Source organism: Jaculus jaculus, chromosome 4 (genome assembly GCF_020740685.1).
Source record: "Jaculus jaculus isolate mJacJac1 chromosome 4, mJacJac1.mat.Y.cur, whole genome shotgun sequence".
Classification (NCBI taxonomy): Eukaryota; Metazoa; Chordata; class Mammalia; order Rodentia; family Dipodidae; genus Jaculus; species Jaculus jaculus.
Window position 1 is genome coordinate 118820887 of NC_059105.1, and position 24482 is coordinate 118845368.

The 24482-nt window shown below is 45.7% G+C and overlaps 1 protein-coding gene across 1 annotated transcript in view; it reads left to right on the plus strand.

The window, feature by feature from the left end:
* Window positions 1–19747, plus strand: part of Cnga3 (cyclic nucleotide gated channel subunit alpha 3) — a 35718-nt gene extending 15971 nt beyond the window's left edge. Inside the window, exons 4-7 of the mRNA XM_045148387.1 lie at window positions 2831–2884; window positions 7503–7610; window positions 10249–10355; window positions 18354–19747. Of these exons, the coding sequence (XP_045004322.1) occupies window positions 2831–2884; window positions 7503–7610; window positions 10249–10355; window positions 18354–19747 (1663 nt within the window). The remainder of the gene's footprint in view (window positions 1–2830; window positions 2885–7502; window positions 7611–10248; window positions 10356–18353) is intronic.
* Window positions 19748–24482: the final 4735 nt, after the last annotated feature.

Here is a 24482-nt window from a genome sequence, read left to right on the forward strand (position 1 = left end):
CTGGAGAAATGGCTTACTGGTTAAGGTACTTTCCTGTGAAGTCTAAGGACCTGAGTTTGATTCCTCATTACCCACATAAGCCAGATGCACATGGTGGTGCATGCATCTGGAGTTCATTTGCAATGGCTAGAGGCCCTCTCTCTTTTTCTCTCTCAAATAAATAAATAAAAATATATTTTTTAAAAGAGATCAATACTAAATGAGACATCTCTATCACCACCTCTAAGGCTTAGGGAACATTGCAGAAGAGAGGGCAGAAAGAATGTAAGAGCCATGGAGTGGGAAGGTGCACTGGGGGCATTGTCCTTCTGACATGAGCCAACCAGCACATTTGTAACAGCACAGTGGTTACAGATACCCCCACAGGACCACCAACAGTTTCACATGGAGGATGGAGGAGGACAGAAGGAATGCAACAAAACAGAGGAAGGGCTACCTTGGAAGAGGAAAGTCCTCAGGAGAATGGGGGTGGAGGAAAAGAGAAAAAAGAGGATAATGGGACAAATTAACAACATGTTTATATATTAAAGTTCTCAATGTGTTTTTTTAAGCTCTCTTTTGGAATGTGGTTCAGTGGATAAACTGTCTGCCTAGCATGCACAAAGTCCCAAGTTTGATCCCCTGCACCACATGAACTGGGGGTGGTAGCACAAACCTGTAATCCTAGCCCTGAAGAGGTAGAGACAGGAGGATCTGAAGTTCAAAGTTGTCCCAAGTTATATAGGTAACAGTGAGATGAATAAGACATTGAACCAGCCCCTATGTGATTTTTCTAGAACTGTCATATGGCTATGGATCTATAAAGAGAAGGGTTCAAATTTGGTGCTGATCAAGTGAACACAGAGGGCCCCTGGGGAATGATAGTGATGCTGCCTCATGGATGCCTGATGGATCATTCTAGAACATTATTATACTTCCATATTTGTGTGATTGTATGAGAGGGGCACATTTATATTGTACAGCATACAGTAGATTATGGGATAGATAATATTCCTAAGAGTTCATGGGATTAAAGGCATGTGCCACCAAAAAAAGAAAGAAAGAAAGAAAAGAAAGAGAGAGTTCAGAGGCAGGAAATGCAGGTTCCATGTTCTTTATGTAGAGAAAGGTGTCAGAGCCTCCCACTGAGGTCTGAGGGCCCACGGGCAAGGCACTGTCACATACAACGTTCCACATGGTATGCAACCTTGAACCACTGGACTTCCCGGCTATGGAGAGGAGACAGGGACCATGGGTAATGGCCAGAGTATGTGCAGAGCAGGTTCAGGCACTGTCGGAGCACTGAGGAGGTTTCGTCAATGATGAAAGACATGAAGGATGGCAGACAGGTCAGGAAGAGGAAAAGCTGTAAAGGTTAAAGGAAAAGAAGTTTCTTAGCAAGCTAGCCTACTGGTTCCATTTTTCTCTGGCAGAATTCCTCAGCTAATTCAATTAAATTTTCTTCTCAGACTACTGATCAAGATGAATAGTGCTCTCTGGACATTTCCCCGTGTGACCTGCTGAGCAGGGCACTAAGCCAGGGCCCCTAACCAGACAGAGACCCCTGGACACTGAGCAGAAGGGAAAGTATGGGCAAAGGACTGTGATGATGCAGAGAGGGCTGCTCACTCAAGCTGGCTTTCCGTAAGAGGAGAGCTGTTTTGGAGACAAAGTGTCAACTACGAAGTAAAGGGTATATAGATACAGGTCCAAGTTCCTCTGTGTGAGTTTAGGCTTGTGGATTTAGGTACCCTACAAAGCTGAATGTTCCCTCTACCATCCCACATGGATTTGTTCCAGCTTATTAGGGAATTTGCAAATGAGCAAAACAATCCAGAAATAAGCCATTGAGGCCACATCTTAAACTGAAGTGAGAGTGTCAGGCAGAGCCAGGCTAAACCAGCAAGTGGAATTTGGCTGACAGTCCGGCATCATAGAAAGTCAGGCTGCAGTGTCACCAACCACTGGCTCCGGTCTCTATGGCCTCCTCTGCACAATCTGCAGTGACCATGGATGCACAGGCCACCCTTGCAGCTCTGTGAAGCCACCTGGAGTCTCAAAACCTGTCCTAGCAGCAAGGACTTGAAGATAACATGTTCTTCTGTACAGCCATGAAGCAAGACTACAGGATACGGTTGCAGATAACATCGAGCTTTGGACTAAACCAGACCCTACCTACTGCTCATTCGTGGATAGATCACAGGTGGGGGCCACAGGCCTGAAGTCATAAGCCTACCATGAAGGTCGGGAGCGAGGGAACAAGAGACTAAACGTGGAGATAATTCTGCCCATGGTCTGTTTTCTCTCCTGCTAATTAGAAGAGAGAATTGCTATGGTTCAGCTTCCAAGGGCAGATGCCCTCTGCGAGCAAGGTCTGCTCCATGCTGTTGACAGCAGCAAGAAGCTGTTCTGGGATGTGCCCATCACCTGAAAGACATGCAAGTGCAAATGGGGGAGTGGGAGTCTCTTGGGTCCTTTTCTGGGCTCCTGTGCCTGGCTCACTGCCCTGCTCAGGGATGAACAGAGGGAAATCATATGGGATTTGAGGCTCAGAAGCTGGATGGGATTCAAGCCATTAATCCTTGTTTATTGGGACACCTGAGTTTAGCCAAGTGCTTTCTTGTCTTCAAGGCTTTTGTCAAAACTAAGCAGTCACCAAAAAAAAAACACCTTTATCCTGACAGTACAATGCCTTGTGTTCTTCAAGAAAGTCTTGTGGGGGGGTGGTGGTTAGTGGAGACCGAAGATGGAGAGGGATGATGCACTGCTGGCATCCCTTGCTGTGCAGTGATACTGAGTCATTGAAACTAATTCCCATTCCTGTGTTGCTATTGTCTCTGCCTCCCTGCAGGGTCTGGCCCCTGGCCAGAAGCAACGTTAATGCTTGCAACAACTCACAGGAGGAGTAAGTACCCAGGCTCCAGCGCAGCCCGCTGGCCTTCACCTCCCTAGTCCCAGGGGCCACCCTCCTCCCCATAGAAGCCCAGCTTTGCCTCCTCCTTGAATAGTTCTGCTTCCCACCCTCACCAAACCTCAGTAGACCATGCTAGAACCCTTCCTGTTGTCGGGAACCCATCCCCATGGGCAGAGAGGAGGAGGGGACAGGATCTGTATTATTTCGTTAATGAAGTCATTTTATTTCTGTGACTCTCATTTTTTCTCATTTATAACACAAGAGGGTCTCAGCAGATAAATGCTTTAAGTGTTAACACTCTGTCACTACAGATTTGAGGACACAGATCCAGAATTCCTTTGCAGAGCAGTATGGATAGACTCCTTGGCAATGTAAATGCATTTTCCTCCCTGCTACCTCAAGCTCCTGCATGCCAGGGACTTGTCCCTTGTCTTAAATTCGATCTGGCCAATCCTGAGAGGCAGCCAAGAATTTCACGATTCCAGCAATCAGCCTCTTGAAAGGTGACCTGCTGTGATTGCTTCCCGTCACAGCTGCTGAGCTGGCAGATTAGTATGATATGTGATTCTCACACGTGCTCCCCCATAACGCTGGGAGTGAGTGCCTGAGGGCGAGATTGTCTGTGTGTAGTAACACGTGCTTGCATGCACAATTCCGCAGCCTCCTCACTTCCCAGGAATACTGCAGGGAGAGCAAAGTCCTCAATAAAGGCTAGGGGAAAATTATGCACCAGAAAGAATTTCCAATTCCCCTCCCCGCTCTTTTTTTTTTGGTAGGGTCTCTCTTTAGCCCAGGCTGACCTGGAATTCACTATGTAGTCTCAGGGTGGACTCGAACTCACGAGATACTCCTCCCTCCGCTGGGGTTAAAGGCCTGCACCACCACATCCCGCGAATTTCCAATTTCTTGACTTCCAATTGCCAGTGCAAAGGGTTGGGGCTTTTCCTCATCACCCTGTATTCCTTGGATAGAACATTTTTCTGTTTCTTTCCATGAAAGAAGCATGTATTTTGTTTGAATAAGCTTGGACAGCAAACCATAGGCTCAAATGCCACCACAAGAAAACAAAGTCTTACCCACAAAGCAATGGGTCCTGTGCTTGCTTTCTGGAAACCTGGATGTGGAAGGAAAGGGTCAGGGAGCAGGAAGCCACGGCCCTGACCTAGTAGGTCTCAGTGGGCTTTGCCCTATGGCTTGGGATGTGGGAAAAGATGGGGTGGATGGTGTTAGTTTCCCCAAGCTTTGAAATCTTTTCAGATGGATTCCTTTCATGTTTCATGGCTCTCCACTGCAACCAGACCATGAAACAAAACTGGAAATTAAGATTAAAAAAAAAAAAAAAAAAAACAGCCGGGCATAGTGGCGCATGCCTTTAATCCCGCACTTTGTAGGCAGAGGTAGAAAGATCGCAGTGAGTTCAAGGCCACCCTGAGACTACACACTGAATTCCAGATCAGCCTGGGCTCTAGCTCTAGTAAGGGCTCTAGTAAGAGCCTATCTCGGAAAAAAAAAGAAACTGTCCCAAAGTAGGGACACCTAGCCATAAAAGATATACAAAATAATTATCTATGGGCATTCCCTCTACCCTTTCTGGCATTCTATTTAGTCCCCTTAAATCCTGAGTCACTTCTCCCTCTGGGATCAAATTGTTCTCAGCTCAAACCAGCAGCATTTGGCAGGTCTATGTAGAATGTGAGTGTGGAGTGGTGCTGTGTAGATTCAGGGACGCAGCTGGGAGATACTGGGCTAAGTCCTAGGCAGCTCAGCAGCCAGAGGAAAGGCCAGGGTCTGTAACTCAGCACCGAAAGCCAGAACAAAGCAAACAGCCTGGTGAAATTAAACGGTTCAGGGCCAAGCCAGCCCAATAAGCATGCGCGTGGCGCCCTCTGCTGGTAATATGTCATTAAGACTCCAGTGCTCAAAAAAAAAAGATTCCAGAGGACAGAGACAAATGACCAAATTATAAAATCATTTTGAACATTTCAGTTATGTTTTAGTCACAGTATTAGAATAGGGCATCCCTCAAAATCAAGACTGCTTCTCAGAGCTGCAGCAGGTAACATGATTAGACAGTATTGATAGGAAGAAAACAGGAATGCAGCACAAAGACAGCTTAGCTGGTCATAGCTCAGCACTTTGCCTTCATTGGATTAGCTGGCCTCCAATGATGGAGTGGACTCTGCTGTGGCTGGCTGAGACCCCTCCGTGCTAAGGGTACATTTCTAAATGAACTTACCATGGTTTTAAGGACTCCGAAGTCCTCAGGTCTAAATTGAATTTAATACCACTTTGTTTATATATTATTGCCAAAACTTGATAGGCAAGCAAAACACCTGTGAGGATACATGTTAACATGTAACATGTTTCATGTTAACAAAGGAATCCTGGTACCAGAGATAATCTCTCTTAACATATCCTTCCAATTTTTTTCTAGGCATATATTAAATAAATGGATAAACAGATATAAATACACATACATATACCTGGGTTTAAAGCATTTGCGTTCCTCCTTTGGACAAATTACCAGACTTTTCTGTATATCAGATTCCAAGCTTACAATGTGTGCATTGTAGGGGTGTAATAGTATCTTACAGACTAGTGTGCATACTATGTGCCAATATATAACGTGCTTCAGACAGTGTGTGAGACATATTATGTCCTCAATAAATATTGATTGATGTAGGCAGACTAGGCCTCACTGTCATAAAAGAAAGATTGTAAGGGGGCTGAGGAGATGGCTCAACAATTAAAGGCACTTGCTTACAAAGCCTACCAGTCCAGGTTCAATTCCCTAGCACCCACATAAAGCCAGATGCACAAGTGGCATGTGTGTCTGGAGTTTGTTTGCAGCAAGAAGAGGCCCTGGCGTGACCATATGCTTTCTCTCTCTCTCCTTCAAATAATGAATTAAAAATTATTTTTAACTTTCATCCCAAGCTTTTGCTGAATGGCCTCCAACATACGTGAGAGTTCTGCAGCACCCAAGGCATGGTGGTGCAGACCCGGATGTGCACTCTCCACTGGCGCCCAGCTGCCGTGCGTGAAGAGTTGCTACTCCATACACTCCCATCAGACTTGCTTGTAAGACTGCTGCAGCCTTGTTCAGAGCAGAGATGGGCAGCCATCTATTCTGTCTCTGGGCTAAATCCAAGACCAGAAACACAGCAGCCACTTTATGCCCTTCTGGGTAGTTCTTAACAATTGCCTCTATCCTCTTGTAGTTTTCTGGTATGAAATCAAATGGAGTATCTGAGTGATTCTCAGGAGTATCTCTGTGCACAAATAAGGCACCTCCAGCACCATTTGGCACAGTTGTCTTATGCAAATTCCTTGTATGCCTTCCCTTCCAGCAACTTGTTGGTCATGGAGGCCGCTGATGCCCAAAAAAACATAATAAGCTATTGCCAAGACGCTTGATTTCCCATTAGAACTAGATGGTAAGATTCCACATGCTTGGGCAGCAGGACACTGAGAAAACAGGGTGGAGCTGAGCTGGAAGCCCTGTTGACTGTCAGACCTCTGTAGCCCACGGACCAAGAGGTCCACAGCCTGGCCCAGAGCGCCTAACCTTTCACCCTTCCCTGGCCACGGCAGGCGAGACTCCGGGGCTGGAAAGACAGCTTAGCAGTTAAGGCACTTGCCTGCAAAGCACAAAGCGCACAGATTCAATTCCCCAGGACCCACTTAAGCCAGATGCACAAGGTTGCGCATGATTCTAGAGTTCATTTCCAAAGACTGGAGGCCATGACACACCCATTCTCTCTCTCTTTCTCTGTCTGCCTCTTTCAAATTAATAAATAAAAAGAAAATATTTTTAAGAATAATCTTGATATGTGAGTTCTAAAACTTTGTGTGGCTTTTCTACCATCAATGTGTGGATTTGAGTTTATTATCCATTACATCAGAAATATCTCTGGCTGTTCATGGAAAGAGAGCATAAATTATAGAACATGAGACTGAATCACTAATTTCTCAAGATATATACTTCAATGAGGGAGATTTAGTTCACACCTCTGAAATAACAGATAATAATAATGAAATCAATTACATTATTTCAGCACAAATGCAATGAGGGGTAGAGTGTTCCCAAGGACACACTCCAGTGGCTCCAGAGTTCAGTCAAGTAGAACTGCTCAGAAGTATGACACATTTACATGCACACTCCCAGCCCCTAGCGCTGGAGGGGCCATGGACGGTCCCTGGGAATTGGCATCTGCATGAAGTGCCACCAGAGGTTCCAATGTTCCCTCTCCAGTCCTCAGGGATGCCATCATGCCTTTTCATCCCCAGTATCCTAAAGGGCGAGGATGGGCCACAGGGCACTTGGGACTGTCAGTGGCATGATTTGATAGTCAACTGTGGGAGTCAACATGGAAAGAGCTCCAGGAAGTCCACTCTGGCTCCCAGCCTGTCTATCCCACAGTGGTTTCTCTCCCATTGCCCCTGGACATAAGAAGACCTATTGTGAACGCCACTTCTTAAACCTTGGCCTAAAATTGCCCCTAGTTATCTAAGCTAATCCGGACCTCTAAATCCCTCTGAAACTGTAGCCTTTCCACACGCTGTACTTTCCGTGCACAGTATTATTTATGTGTGTCTGTATTTCCAGAAAGAAGAAGGACGCCATTGTGGTGGACCCCTCCAGCAATGCCTACTACCGCTGGCTGACTGTCATTGCCCTGCCAGTCTTCTATAACTGGTGTCTGCTCGTGTGCAGGTAGGTGTAGGCGCAAGGACACCATAGGAGGAAGCCAGGATGATGGTGACAGGCAGGCCGAGAAGATGGAGCTCTGAGTCTCAGCAGAGTCTCTCCCCTCCCTGTCACCATTCAGCTCTATTGCCCCAGGTTCCCCATTGGTAAAAGACTCTAAGGGCACTCTGAACCCCTGGGGGGAGCTGAGCTTGACATGGGCACCAAGGCTTCTGGCATTCTGGCTCATCCCTAAACGTGTTGTGTGAGGAGGGAGGCGGGGGCTAGTGAGTCCTCTTCTAAAGCCAGTGGCGTTTCTGAGCACACTGCCAGAGAGGTATGCAGTCTACAGGTTACTATGCTGGGGTGCAGGCTACTATTTTGAGAACAGGTGTGGGCTTTTGGGGTGCTCCTAGGTGAGCATGTGCTCCCGGGATTTAGAGGAAGCTGCTGTTCTCTTGGAGAGCAGCAAGACTATGGAGCCCTCCCTGAGCTGAGCGAGCTGGGGGTGAGACACACTGAGCTGTGACTTTCCAACACGCGTGGGGGGAGGGGCTTCGCCTGTTGAGCTGCGCTGTGACCCTGTCCCCAGGGATCAAAGCTGCTCCTCTGAGGACCTAGGGCCTGCACTGTCCTGACAAAGCCTCGCAAGCTTTCAGAGCACTCCTAAACCTGCTGCCAGACAAGGGTGTGGGGTGAGGTGCTTTTCTGTGGGCTTAGGGCATTTCTGAGAATGTCGATAGGTGCAAACTCCTGACTGGGCATAAGGGCTGTACTGCTGCTCGCTCAAGGTAAGGAAGGTGTTTGAGGGCCTTCTTCTCTAAATATGTTTAAATATTTATTTATTTAAGAGAGAGAGAGATAAAGAGGCAAATAGAGAAAATGTGCATGCTAGGGTCTCTAGCCACTGCAAATGACTTCCATATACATGTGCCTCCTTATGCATTTGACTTTATGTGAGTACTGGAGAATTGAACCTTGGTCCTTTGGCTTTACAGGCCAGTGCCTGAACCACTGAGCCATCTCTTCAGCCCTGAGGGCCCTTTTTAGCAGGCCTGCAGGACAGGGATACAGGGTTCACAGCTCCTCTGAGGATATCATGGGGCTTAGAGACATTCTGAAGTAAGCTTGCAGGATGGGCATGCAGAGAAAGGTGTGCATTTCTGAAAGTAACCGAGGGCTTAGGGGCTTCCCTGAGCATATTCTATGGGGCCAACCAAGACGCAACTCTGTGAGGGTAATGGTACCTTCAAGGGCTTTCCTGAGCCAGCATGAAAGGCCATGATGAACAAAGAAGTCCTCTTCTGAGGGTAAACAATGGTCTCTGGAACATTCTCAAGTAAGCCTGCAAGACAGAGAACCACTACACTGGGAGGCCATGTGATCATGCTCCTCAATGAGGATGCAGAGGAGTCCTAATGTCACCTGTGTTAGTCAGCTTTCCACCACTGTGACAAAATACCAGTGACAAACAACTTAGAGAGCAAATATTATTTTGGCTATAGTTTAGAGATTTCAGGCAGGCAATGGTGACTTGACTCCATTGCTTCTGGGCCTTTGGTGATTCAGAACATCATGGCCGAGAGCAACATGGTGGAACAAAGCTGCTTGCCTCATGGCAACGGGAAGTAGAGATATCCCCTTCACAGGCATGCCCCCAGTAACCTAACTTCCTTTCACCAGGCCCATCTCCTAAGGTTTATGTTCCCCCAGTAGCACCACAGACTGGCACCAAGCCTTCAGCATATGGGTCTTTGAGGGTCATTTAAGATCCAAAACTAACACAATCCAAGTGTAAGTGGAGGCTTTGGGTATTACCAGAGAATAGGATAATCTGCTCATTTGAAAGGGTGTGAGACTGGCCAAAGGGAAGGATCTTTCCTAGCAAGCGGGCAAGATGGCGGTGCTGCTCTAACTTGTAATCCAGGCTGTGGGAGCACAGAAGACTATGGGAGGGCTGGGAAGGCTACTGCACTTTTGAGGTTAGGAGGGAACTTTTAGGGTGCTGTTTGTGTGCAAGAAATAGCAAATAAAAAGAGGTAAAAGGTAGGAAACATTTAATGATTCCTTCAATTGTTGATATCTCAAAAACATGTGGTGGCACACGCCTTTAATCCCAGCCCTTGGGAGGCAGAGGTAGGAGGATTGCCGTGAGTTCAAAGCTACCCTGAGACTCCATAGAGAATTCCAGGTCAGCCTGGGCTAGAGTGAGACCCTACCTCAAAAAACAAGAAAATGTTGGAATTGGTTCCCAGAAAGAGCAAACTCTTTCTCCTCTACCTGCTGTCAACCCCTAGCTTCCATTTGATCTTTGAGCTCTTCCACCAGCTTCACACTACACACTAGCTCCTCAGCTCTGCATCAGAGCCCCGTGACTATAGTACACCAGAGCTTTTCCGGCCTCAGGGACATCTCAGGCACAGCTCCGCACCAGTGGTGCCAAAATCCCTTTTGAGTCCTATGTGACACCCACCTGATTTTGTAGATGGAGAACTTGAGGCAGTAGAGCTGTATGGTTGCTGGGAGGGGAAAGCTGATTCTGCTCTGGAGCCCTGTAGGCAGAGCTGCTATTGGATTAAATGAGACATGCTCACAGCACAGGGCAGGATGCACCTATGCTCTGACATCTGGCCATCATGTCACATATCTCGCTTGGCTTATTTAGGGCCTGTTTTGATGAGCTTCAGTCTGAAAACCTGATACTGTGGCTTGTCCTGGACTACTCGGCAGATGTCCTCTATATCTTGGACATGCTGGTGCGGGCCCGAACAGGTAAGTGTGCACAAGACCAGGGACTTCACTGAACCAGGTCACACCGACTGTAGGGGTGGGAGGATGGGAACTGCATAGTGCTCAGGGAGATTCACAAAGGCAGACTGGATATTACCTACCTTTGACCAACAGGAGAAACAGGCCTGGGGCTCCCCAGCCATGAGGATGATTGTGAAATCCTTGAACAGGGACTGCGTAGAGATCAGGATGCCTGGTTTTGGGTTCCACTACCCCTGTGATCTGTGTGGTGTGGAGCAAGTCAGACGGGCTCTTGGGGCTTCATTAGTGTCGCCTGTCACATAAGAAACACAAATTGCCATCTCAAAGGTCTCTTTAAGAGCCTGGCATGGTGGTTCTCCTATAATCCCAGCATTTAGGAAGCTGAGCTAGAGGATCTCTGTGAGTTCAAGCCCAGCCTGGGATACAGAGTGAGTTCTAGATAAGCCTGGACTAGAGTTGAGGCCATGCATCAAAAAAAAAAAAAAAAAAAAAAAATCAAAGGACCTTTTCAGCTCTGATGACTCAATGTGAAAAACAGTTCTCAGTCATTCTTAGAGCTACCCTTTCAAAATTTGGAGGGCCTAGTACGTGTTACTCCCTAGCTGTTGGCAGAGCTTTAATATGTGAAGAACTAAAACTGAGAACAAGGTCTAAGAATATGATGGCATCCTTCAAATCATGGTTGAGGTTGAAACCCACCTCTACCCAAGGTCAAAGCTATCTACCTTTGATGGGTATCTTCCTCAGGGCACGCTATGAAACCTTTAGATCAAAGATATCTACCCTTGATGAATGGATATCTTCCTCAGGGCACACTATGAAACCTTTATATCAAAGCTATCTACTCTTGATGGAGGGATATCTTTCACAGGCCACACTACAAAACCTTTATATCAAAACTATCTACTCTTGATGGAGGGATATCTTCCTCAGGACACACTACAAAACCTTTAGATCAAAGAAATCTACCCTTGATGGATGGATATCTTCCTCAGGACACACTACAAAACCTTTAGGTAAAAAATATCTACCCTTGATGGATGGATATCTTCCTCAGGGCACATTATGAGACCTTTAGATCAAAGCTATCTACCCTTGATGGATATCTTCCTCAGGAAACACTTGAAACCTTTAAATCAAAGATATCTACCCTTGATGGATTGGTATCTTCCTCAGGACACACTTGAAACCTTTAGATCAAAGCTATCTACCCTTGATGGATGGATATCTTCCTCAGGGCACACTATAAAACATTCAGGTCAAAGCTATCTACTCTTGATGGATGGATATCTTCCTCAGGACATACTACAAAACCTTTAGATCAAAACTATCTACCCTTTATGGATATCTTCCTCAGGACACACTTAAAACCTTTAAATCAAAGATATCTACCCTTGGTGGATGGATAACTTCCTCAGGACACACTTGAAACCTTTAGATCAAAGCTATCTACCCTTGATGGATAGATATCTTCCTCAGAGCACACTACAAAACCTTTAGATCAAAGCTATCTACCCTTGATGGATATCTTCCTCAGGATATACTATGAAACCTTTAGATCAAAGCTATCTACCCTTGATGGATGGATATCTCCCACAGGACACACTACAAAACATTCAGGTCAAAGCTATCTACCCTTGATGGATACATATTTTTTCCTCAGGGCACACCATGAAAGTTTTAGACCAAAGATATCTACTCCTGGAGCCAAGACATTGCATCTCTGAGCTCATTCTTTTTTGTTCTTGTTTTAACTTTTTATTGACAACTTGTAGGCATACACACAATATACTCAGATCATAATCCCCTCACACTATCTTCCCTTTTCAACCCTTCCTATCTTCCCTTTTAACCCTTCCATTGCTCCCTTCACTGAATCCCTTCTTCTTTTCAAGTAGCTCCTGTTCTGGTGTGATGTCATCATTTTCCCTGCTATTATGCAGGTCTTGTTTAGGTAGCATCAGCCACTGCCATAAATGCCACATTAGGCCATGACTGCCACAGTCACTTTGTGTTTGGAATTTGTATTGCAAAGCACTCCTTTGGCTTTTATATTCTTTCCACAACCTCTTCCATGATAGCTCCTGTGAGCTCATTCTTTTCCTTTGTTACTTTATCCAGAGAAGCTATCACCAACCAGCCAGCATCATTAGATTTTTTACTTTTCCAGAAATGTTCATAAGTTTTATACAAAGCACCACTAAATTTCTTGCTCCTCACAAGAGTTAAACCAGACCTATCAAGTGAATCTATTTCATATAGTTCTTTAAATAGTTTACATCATCATAGGTTTTCAAAGCTCTCCATGCCATGAGAAGATTCTTTTTTTTATTTTTTTATTAACAACTTCCATTATTATAAAAAATACCCCATGGTAATACCCTCCCTCCACCCACTTACCCCTTTGAAACTCCATTCTCCATCACATCCCCTCCCCATCTCAATCAGTCTCTCTTTTACTTTTGATGTCTTAATCTTTTCCTCCTCTTATGATGGACTTATGCAGATAGTGTCAGGCACTGTGAGGCCATGGATATCCAGGCCATCTTGTGTCTGGAGGGAGCATGTTGTATGGAGTCCTGCCCTTCCTTTGGCTCTTACATTCTTTCTGCCACCTCTTCTGCATTAGACCCTGAGCCTTGGAAGGTGTGATCGAGATGTTAGTTAGTACTCCAGTCACTTCTTTCCAGCACTATGATACCTTCTGAGTCGTCCCAATGTCACTGCCATCTGAAAAGAGAAGATTCACAACCAAAAGTGAGAGTAGCATTAATATAAGGGTGTGAACATTAACAGAAATGCTTAATGGGCAGTTTGATAAGCATAGTATATACATTTGGCCAGACAACAGCAAGCGTTACACCCCTAGGGCTCCTGACTACCCCCGTTTTAAATTTTCAGTATCAGGGATGTATTCCTTCTCATCGAGCAGGCCTCCAGTCCAATTAGAGGGCAGCTGGTTTCCCCCATAACAGACATGCCACTATTGCACCCTTTGGCTCATTTGGCCTGGCTGGCCAATTATAAGGCTTTCAGTATCCACTGATGAATATCTTCATTGGTGATTTCTCTTTCTCCCATTGAACTGCATGCAGAATGGCTTCTTCCAGCTTTCTGTCAGCTGGTCTACATGGAGGAGGTTATCAGCTCAGATCCAGCAAGATTTCTTAGTGGCCTTGCAGCCCAAGTATATGGTGTCTTCAGCAATAGGGTCTTACCATCTATTCCTGGTGGGAAACCAAGGGCCTCAGCAATGGCCTATAATGTTTTGGGGGCATTAGGGATCTCCCTGGCCAACAACTCACTGGAAGATATCCCATCCCTGGCACTGAAAATTTTCTAGCAACAATATATGGCTCCTGAGTGTTCTATTGTCCAAAAAAGTAGGATTACATATGTTTTATTTATATCCTCTTAGATTTTGATTAGCTGTCCCTCCACCTTTCCTTTACACAGTCTCTTCCCCAGACAATGAGGAGATTCTTAATAACTTTAGCTTTTTTCACATTGAACAGCCAGCTCCAGATACCACCAGGCCTACTAAAGAAATTCATCCTTACAATTATTTTTCTCTAGAACCATTCTTGATATCACAATCTGTGTGATATCAAGTACCAGTAGGATAACTATGAAATATGAAAAAGGATTTATTAGATTGGCTTCCATGATATGGGCTAGGTAGTTTCAGAATGAATGTCTGTAGGCCAGAGAGCCTGAGTACCCAGGAGCTGCTCAAACCATGAGGCTGGGCCTCTTGATAATCTCAGTATGGTGCGAAAGGCCTAGATTCTGGGAGAGTCAGTGGTCTTTATTTCATGTTGGAACCCAAAGAAGGTGGGTTCTGGTGTCGTTAAAGGGTGGCAGTGGAGACAGACACACTCACCAGGAAGAAGTGAAGGCAGCAAGAAAGCAGCTCGGCTGCCTATCCTCTCACCTCTTTCTGCCCACTCTGGGGAAGGTCTTCTTCCTCCTTCCTGAAAACACCCTCAGAGACCCAACCAGAGGTATATCTTTCCGTTGATCTCAGATACAACCAAGTTGATGATCAAGATTAACCACCTCAGTGCACAAACACATCATGTAAACTGGGAGAGACACTGCTTACTGTTCCCAAGATTTTGGAACTAAACTATCAGAATGCAGCAGCAAACCACAGTAGACTTCAGGGTGTACAAAGCTTCCCCTGCACAATTTTCTGTCTCCTTAGAATGGCTGTGTGTGACAAGCACAGGCACAGTTCCTTCCATCTTACTGACTTAGAAACCAAGGCCATAGACATTATGTAACTTACCCAAGTCCATGTTCACATGCTCCATGAGTGGGACCCTGGGACCCTATTCCTTGGTCCCAGCCAAGCTTCAGCAGGACAACATTCCTTAAACTTAGATATCAACCTGTGCTTAGATGCTTAGAAGTTTTGGAAGAAACCAGATGGCCATGATCACAGTCCAAGGGGTAAAACTGTCATAACTGAGACAATTTTGAAGGAATAAGGAGACCCAAGCCATGAGGTGCTACACTAGGTTCTCAATAAACACATGTCTAGGTGACCCTCAGGATTGATGTCCAAAGATTCTGCAGGTGAAGATCCAACCAACTGCATATAGAAAATACTGAGAAGTCTATGGACATATCACCCTGAATGTCGCCAATCTTGATTGATCTCAGAAGCTAAGCAGAGTCATGTCTGGCTAGTACTTGGATGCGAGAAAATACTCGGGGAAAAAACAACTGTGTCTCTACTGCACATGTACACTTTCCCTTGTCATTAATCCTACATGCATAGTGTAACTATAGAGCATTTACATTTACCTTGTAGTAGGTATAGAAGAAATCTAGAAAAGATTTAAAATAGTCCAGAGGATGTGTATAGATTCTATGTAAATATGGCCTAAAGGATGTTAGGTACCCTCAGGAGGGACATAAAGGAAATAAACATCAAAGAGCTTTGGTCCTTGGAAGGGGACAGGATAAGAAGATACTGGAAGCACTTCTCCTATGGGTCCTGAAGGAGAAATGTTTAACAAAAGAATAATCCAACACATAGGGGGCTAGAACTTAAATAAGCTACATGTGATAAATGATTCTTATGTTCAGCAGAGGTCAGTCCCACCCTCAGTGTGGCCTTGAAGGTGCAAGAGCCCTGGGCCAGGGCTGCTGCACCTGGAACTTGTAGACATGTGTCAGCTCTCAGGTTCTGGGGCTCAACCTAGCACTGCTTCACTGAACACATATTCTATCATTCTCTCTTTGTGCATATAAAATGAAAAAGACTGCCTCCTGGGCTAGTCATAAGGCCTCATATTCCTAATGTCCAGCCCATCTCCAGGCCAGCTGCTTCTTTGTGGGTGACTCCATACTTCAAATTCCTTGGGTGATTGTAATGTGCACTCTAGGACAATGTTTTCAAAAGGTAGATTATGCCCCATGCTGGTGAAAGAAGTTTGGTAGACTCTAACCTGTGTTTTCAAATGTTTATGATTAAAGCTGGATGGAAGTGGTGTGATGGTTTGAATATAACTGACCCCATAGCCCCAGGTACTTTTTACATTTATTTTTTTAGTTTTATTTATTTATGAGACAAAGAAAGAGAATGGGCATGCCCAGGACTCTAACCACTGCAAATAAATTCCAGATGCATCCAACCCTACATGCATCTGGTTTATGTGGGTTCTGGGGAATCAAACCTGAGTGCTCAGGCTTCACAGGCAAGTGCCTTTATGGTTAAGCCATCTCCCTAGCCCTAGCTTCTGGTATTTTTTTTCCCAAGGTAGGGTCTTACTCTAGCCCAGGGTAACCTGGAATTCACTATGTAGTCTCAGGGTAGCCTTAAACTCATGGCAATTCACCTACCTCTGCCTCCCGAGTGCTGGGATTAAAGGCATGGGCCACCACGCCCTGCCTTCAGGTATTTTTTTATTAAGTTTCCTACGTAGTCTTCAGCAGGTGGAGGCCTGCTGGAGGATGTCACTGGGAGCAGATCTTGAGCCCAGCTCTAAGATATGTTCAGAGTCAGCTTGTGCTTGCTGATGTTTTTTCCGTCTCTACTATGGACGTAAGCTAAAGTGAGCCAGCTTCCCCCGCCATGATGAAGCTTCCCCTGGGATCTGTAAACCCTTTCCTCCCATCAGCTACTTCTGGTTGACTGGTTGTCTAGTGAGAATCTGCCTCAAATAAATTAATAACAAAATATTTATGATTGATATTTTCAAGCATACGCAGAAGCAGAGAGAACAGTGTTGTGAACCTCCATGTGCCCTCAGTCAGCTTCAACTGTTACCAACTTTTTGCTCACTTTGTTTCATCTGCTCCACTCATCCCTTTTTCTTGCCTGGGCCATGTTTAGGCAAATCTAGGCAATGAGCACTTTATTAGAGACCTCCGCTTTATATAATATACATTTGCCCTTTCAAACTTCATCACTGACCAGGGGAAATGCCCAGCAAGCAAGAGCACTTACAACCCAAGCACATGGGTCTGAGATGGCCAGATTCTCCCTGAGTTCAGTTACCCAGAACCCACATAAGCAGCTGGGCATGGCCATGTGTACTTGTAACCCCAGTCCTATGGGGGTCAGAGACCAGACAATCTTTAGGGCTCACTAGTCAGCCAGTCTGACAGGAAAAGAAATATCAGTGATATGTTCTGTGAGAGACTTCATCTCCAGGAGACACATAGATGAACAAAACTGGGGCACCCAACATTCTCCTCTGTCCTTTGTATGTGTGCACACAGGGCACACACACATTTATACCCTACACCACAATACTACACACACATGTGCACACAAATAAATAAAATTTCATCATCCTTCTTTGCTATCTTTTTTTTTTTTTTGGTTTTTTGAAGTAGGGTCTCACTCTAGCTCAGGCTGACCTGGAATTCACTCTGCATTCTCAGGATGGCCTCGAACTCACAGCGACCCTCCTACCTCTGCCTCCTGAGTGCTGGGATTAAAGGCATGCACCACTACGCCTGGCTGCTATCTTTTTTTAATATTTAATTAATTTATTTATTTGAGAGAGAGGAAGAGGCAGAGAGAAAGAGAGAACAGGCACACCAGGGCCTCCAGCCACTACAAATAAACTCCAGATGCATGTGCCCCCTTGTGCATGTGGCTTACATGGGTCCTGGGGGATCGAACCAGAGTCCTTAGGCTTCACAGGCAAATGCCTTAACTACTAAGCCATTTTCCCAGCCCCTTTGTTATCTTTTAATACCCCATCTATTTTGAAAGTTATCCAATTGGATTGCAGTTGTTTTTTAATAATCACCTTTTCCTTAAATATATAACTTTATTTTATTTACATATTTGCAAGGAGAGAGAGAATGAGTGCATCAGGGCCTCTAGCCACTGCAAACAAACTCCAGATGCATGCACCACTTTGTGCATCTGGCTTTACATGGATCCTGTGGAATCAGACCCTGATTGTTACGCATTGCAGGCAAGCACCTTAACTGCTGAGCCATCTCACTAGCCCTGGCTTATAATATTAAAATTAAAATAGAGGGCTGAGGATATACCTCAGTGGTGGGTCACTTGCCTAGTATGCACAAGGTTCTGGGCTCAATCCCTAGCACTAAATTAATAATACTAATTAGACTTAATTAGAACATCAGAAGAGTTTCCAGTAGAAAAGTTGTTGATTGATTGGTGTGTTCATGTGTGCATGTGTGCATGCAAGAGAGAGAGAGAGAGAGCTGAGAGTGGGGCTCTCACCAGGGCCTCTTGCTACTGAAAACAGAAGGCTAGAAACTTGCACCACTTTTGGGGTCCAGCTTTACATGGGTGGCTGGGGAATCGAACCCAGGCCCTTACACTTTACAAATAAGTGCCTTTAACCACAGAGCAATCTGCCCAGCTCCCTGGTGTTGACTTTAAAACTGGTTCGATTATATATGCATCACTGTATGCTGTATGGTCATGATGTGAGACGTCTTTCTGCTGACATGGTTCAAACGTAGCCTCTCTAATGCTCGTGTGACCTTCTCCTTCAGGTTTCCTTGAACAAGGCTTAATGGTTAGGGATGCTAAGAGACTACGGAAACACTACACAAAGACATTGCACTTCAAGCTGGACATTTTGTCTCTGGTTCCCACAGACCTGGCTTATTTAAAGTTAGGCATAAACTACCCAGAGCTGAGGTTCAATCGTCTACTGAAGTTTTCCCGGCTGTTTGAATTCTTTGACCGCACAGAGACAAGGACCAATTACCCCAATGTGTTCAGGATTGGAAACTTGGTTTTGTACATCCTCGTTATCATCCACTGGAATGCCTGCATCTATTTTGCCATTTCTAAGTTCATTGGTTTTGGGACAGACTCCTGGGTCTATCCAAATATCTCTAAGCCAGAGTATGGGCGTCTCTCCAGGAAGTACATTTACAGTCTCTACTGGTCCACCTTGACCCTGACCACCATCGGTGAGACCCCACCCCCTGTGAAAGATGAGGAGTATCTCTTTGTGGTCATAGACTTTCTGGTGGGTGTTTTGATCTTTGCCACCATTGTGGGCAATGTGGGCTCCATGATCTCCAACATGAATGCTTCACGAGCAGAGTTCCAGGCCAAGATAGACTCCATCAAGCAGTACATGCAGTTCCGCAAGGTGACCAAGGACTTGGAGACACGGGTCATCCGGTGGTTTGACTATCTGTGGGCTAACAAGAAGACAGTGGATGAAAAGGAAGTGCTGAAGAGCCTCCCAGACAAGCTGAAGGCTGAGATTGCCATCAACGTGCACCTGGACACCCTGAAGAAGGTTCGCATCTTCCAGGACTGTGAGGCAGGGCTGTTGGTGGAGCTGGTGCTGAAGCTGCGTCCCACTGTGTTCAGCCCCGGGGACTACATCTGTAAGAAGGGGGATATTGGGAGGGAGATGTACATCATCAAGGAGGGCAAGCTGGCCGTGGTGGCCGATGATGGGATCACCCAGTTTGTGGTCCTCAGTGATGGCAGTTACTTCGGGGAGATCAGCATCTTAAACATCAAGGGGAGCAAGTCAGGGAACCGCAGGACAGCCAACATTAGGAGCATTGGCTACTCTGATCTGTTCTGCCTCTCTAAGGATGACTTGATGGAGGCCCTCACTGAATACCCGGATGCCAAGAAGGCCCTGGAGGAGAAGGGCCGGCAGATCCTAATGAAGGACAACCTGATTGATGATGACCTGGCCAATGCTGGGCCAGACCCCAAGGACATTGAGGAGAAGGTGGAGTACCTGGAGACCTCCCTGGACACCCTCCAGACCAGATTTGCACGGCTCCTAGCCGAGTACAGTGCCGCACAGATAAAGCTGAAACAGCGCCTCAGCCAGCTGGAAAGCCACATGAATGTGGGGGCACATGGCCTCCCTTTAAATGGGGAGGCCTCCGGAGATGCTGCCGAGTAAAACTGCAGGTGGCTGTCCGCCTCCTGCTTCCCAGGGTCTGCAGTCACTGCAAGCTCTCTGTAGCTGTGGGGCACAGGGCTTGGCCAGGGTCTCATGCCAGTGTTACTCATCTTTTGCAAATAATATGACTGTCGGAGGGACTCTCAGATTCCTCCTCTAGAATGTGAGACTCATGATATCAACCCCAGGTCTACGAGGCATGCTGTATGGGGCAGGACTTTGGAAAGTATGAAATGTTTTCAGTCAAGGGTATGAAAGTGCATGTAAAGGATTCTAATATTTTTTAGAGACAAAGATCTCATTATGTCTCCCAGGCTAGCCTGCAACTCCTGGGCCTAAGTGATCCTTTTTTCCACCTCAGCCTCTCAAGTAGCTGGACCACAAGCTCAGTCTATTGCTTCCAGCCCAGTTATTTTTTTCAAGGAATTTGTGAGACATCTATCAGGTTCCTTAGCCTAGCTTTCCTGTGAATGGAAGTGTAATCTTACTCTACAACCATGAAAACAAAATGGGGGGCTGGGGATGCAGCTCAATAGTCTAGCACTTGCCTAGTGTAAGCAAGGCTCTGGGGTCCATCCCAGTACCACAACACACACACACACACGCGCGCGCGCACACACACACACACACACACACACACACTGTAAGTACAAGTTAGTAACACACACCTATAGCCAAAAAGCTATAAGTACAAGTTAGTAACTCAAATTCAAACTAACACAGTATAGTTCTGGCCATGTTTCTTAGCCTGGCATCTCTTCATGTGCCTACTGGGACCCTAGAAACCATGCCTTTGGTAGTGCCATGGCACTATGAGATGAAGAGAGGTCACTCCATGGCAGGGCCTTTCCAGTCAGGGAAGCAATTCTGGATTCCCTGTCATCCGGCCACTGTGACACCCAGGCCAGCTTTATAGGGCAGATTTCATCTCCTCCTTCTCATGTGGCAAAGGACTCAGAGATAGCCTTCCTTCCTATTCTGGAAGTCAAACCTTGGAAATAGAACTGTTGCTGATCAGTAATGATAACTGGAGAACTCAGAGAAGTTTGGCAGGCATGGGAATTTAGACTATCTGAGGACAGGCACTGCATGGTGAGACTGCTCCTAGAAATCCCAAATGGAGGCTGGAACAGTCTCTTCCTACCAAGGTAGCCCGCTGCTTCCAGGGCCACACTCCTGTGACATGTTCCCACTCACAGAGGAGAGCAACATGTAGAAAGCCTTTTAGGCTGAAGGCTGGAACGGTGTTTTAAGTCAAATATATATAAAATCTGACAACTGGGTCCTTTAGAAGATGAGATCCATGTACCATGTCCCTGTAAACTGCTCTTTCATGCCTGAAGAAGCTTCATACCACCTTAGAATTATATCCTAGGGCAAAATCTCCTAGCTAGCTGAAATCTTGCAGATTGTAAAAACTAGCTTTGTAAAATCCAATAAGTAGTATTCCATTAACATTTTTATATTTGGGTTCTATAATTATGAATCATGACCTCAATGTACCATCCTTCACTTTAAAAACACATTGTATGGCTGGAGAGATGGCTTAGTGGTTAAGCATTTGCCCGTGAAGCCTAAGGACCCCAGTTCAAGGCTCGATTCCCCAGGGCCCATGTTAGCCAGATTCACAAGGGGGGTGCATGCGTCTGGAGTTCATTTGCAGTGGCTGGAGACCCTGGCACGGCCATTCTCTCTCTCCCTCTCTCTCTCTTGCTCTCAAATAAATAAAAAAAAAAATTTAAAAACACATTGTAAGTGCTGGAGAGATGGCTCAGCAGTTAAAGGTGCTTGCCTGGTTCAATCCCCAGTACCCATGTGAAGCCAGATGTATAAATACATATTGTAAATTACAGTCTTTCCTATATCCCTCTTGTGTCTCTTCTTCCTGCCCTTCCTTCTTTTATTTCTTCTTTATTTTTTTCTCCCACTTTCAATCTCTTTTCCTCCTCCTACTTCTCCTTCTTCTTCCTCCTTCACTTCAGACAAATCCCCTCCCCTTGCTTTGACAGCATTGAAGTCTCTGGTCTGATGCAATAGTCTATATGCTACAGGACTGACTCCCAGTATAGATTATACAAAAAGTACTATATTTTCAACTGTGTATTTGGGGCTCTTCTTGCGGGTCATGTGACCACTTATTGCAGTTCATTTGCTGATTTTAACTTCTTAAATGCATTTGGAGGTCTATTAAAGGTCATAGATCCCAGATTTTATCAGCAAAAAATATAATCAGCATTGTTTTCTCAAAATGCTTATATTTTAAAAGCAGTTACTATTAATTATGCCTATGTTCATAGTTGTACAAGAAAAGTAAAGACCATGATTAAAAACTTCTATTGAGGGCCTGAAGAGATGGCTTAGCAGTTAAGGCACTTGCCTGCAAAGCCTAAGGAATCAGGCTTGATGCCCTAGTACCCATGTAAAGCCAGATGCACAAAGTGATACATGCATCGAGTTCATTTGCAGTGGCTACAGGCCCTGGTGTGCTCATTCTCTCCCTCCTCCATCTCTCAAATAAGTAAAGAAAATATTTATTATAAAAAGAGAACTCAGGCTGGGCATGCTAGCACATGCCTTTAATCCCAGTACTCAGAATGCAGAGGCACAAGGATTACTGTGAATTGGAGGTCAGCCTGGAACTACAGAGTGAATTCCAGGTCAGCCTGGGTTATAGTGAGACCTACATGGAAAAATCAAAAACAGCGAGAGAGAGAACCCAGGCTGGGTGTAATGGTGCATACCTTTAATACTTGGGAGGCAGAGGTAGGAGGATAACTGTGAGTTTGAGGCCAGCCTAGGACTACAGAATGAGTTCCAGGTTTAGCAGAAGCTACAGTGAAACCTACCTCAAAACAACAACAACGACAAAAATCAGACCATCAAGGACAGGGTATATAGTAGATTGTCCCACATTGTTGGGATGAACTTCCAAACAGACAACATTCATGGGAGGAAGGGACTTATTTCAAGCTTAGAGATGCAGGGGAAGTTCCATCTTTGGTGGAAGAATCTGGCTCCCATTCATAAATCCAGGCAGAGAGAGAGGAACCACCAGCAGCCAGCAGCACCACACAGCAGCAAGCAGGACCCCAGAGCGCACAGCTCTCTGCACTCCTTTGGGCTGGAAGTCAGATCTGCCCCCAAACACACCTTTGGCTGGACCCCAGGACCTGCCCCCAGTGATACCTTCTCCAACCTGGCAACTGGAGACACAAGTTACAAGCTTTAATTTAATTTAACTCAATTTAATTTAATTTAATGGACATATATTCAAACTAGCACAGGGTGTTATTGCCAATCATTGATAATTCAGGAGCTTACAGAAGTTTGTACACATAGGATTTGGGTCATATTTGAGGAGTAACATTGCATGATGAGAGTGGTTCTAGAGCTCCAAAAGGAAGGTAGAACCAACAGCCTCGACCAGATTATCCAGGGGCTGCAGTAGCAGCTGCCGCAGGGGCTCCATAGCCAGAAATCAGGAAAAAAAAAGGAAGAAAAGTGTCCCTTCTTCCCATCCTCTGCCTCCCAGTGTTCCTCAGTTGCCTATTAGGAGAAATTTCTAGAAACTGGGGACTTTGAATCTGATTAGAATATCTGCCACGTGTTTGAGGCCCCACCTTCCATGTATCTGGGACAGGTGGCAAGACCAAGTTCCCTGAACAAATAACATCTACCAGCCTCCTGGGTAGTTATCAAAGGGATTGTGAAAACTTATACTCACTACTAGGGAAACTCAAAACTCATCAATGTGCTGAGACTAATCAACTGTTGAGTACTCAGTGCTAAATGAGACATCTCTATCAGCCCCTCCAAAGCTCAGGGAACATTGTGGAAGAGGGAACAGAAAGAACGTAAGAGCCAGAGAATGGGGAGGAATGCTTTGGGACACTGTCTTCTGGACAGGACATGACCATTACATTTATGACCTCACAGCAGCTATGGTTAGCTGAACACCATTGGACCCATCAATATTGTATCATGGATGGTGGAGGACATAAGGCCCCCATCCCTCCCTGAGGAGTTGTTAGCAATTAAGCTTCACTGTGGCAGGAGAGACACTTTTCTTCAGTGGTATAGCCTCTGGCAAGTTATATGTGCGCTAGTAAACAACCACCCCCATGCTCATGCGAGCAACCCTAATAAAACACACATGCATGCATGCATGCACACACCTGAGTGTGCATGCACACGACATCTCAGAATAGAAGAGGGGCTGGTTGGGAAGAAGAAAGGGTTCATTGGGAAGGAGCCAGGCGTGGTGGCGCACACCTTTAATCCCAGCACTCAGGAGGCAAAGGTAGGAGGATTGCCATGAGTTCAAGGCCACCCTGAGACTACATAGCGAATTCCAGGTCAGCCCGGGCAACAGTGAGACCCTACCTCAAAAAAACAAAAGTCCCAATAAGGAGATGGGGAGATTGGTTCAGAGGGTAATGCGCTTGCTATGAAAGCCTGGGGACCTGAGTCTGGATCCCAGTACGCACGCAAATGACAGGTGTGGGAGAAGAGGCCCGTAATTCCAGCACTGAAGAGGAGCAGTCGGGGGCTCCCTGGGGCTCGCTGGCCAGCTAATCCAGCCAGATCACTACGTTCTTAGTTTCAGTGAGACATCCTGTCTCAAAAATTAAACTAGGGCGCTGGAAAAATGGGTTAGCAGTTAAGGCACTTGCCTGCAAAGCCAAAGGACCCAGGTTCGATTCCCCCAGAACCAGATGCCCAAAATAGCACATGT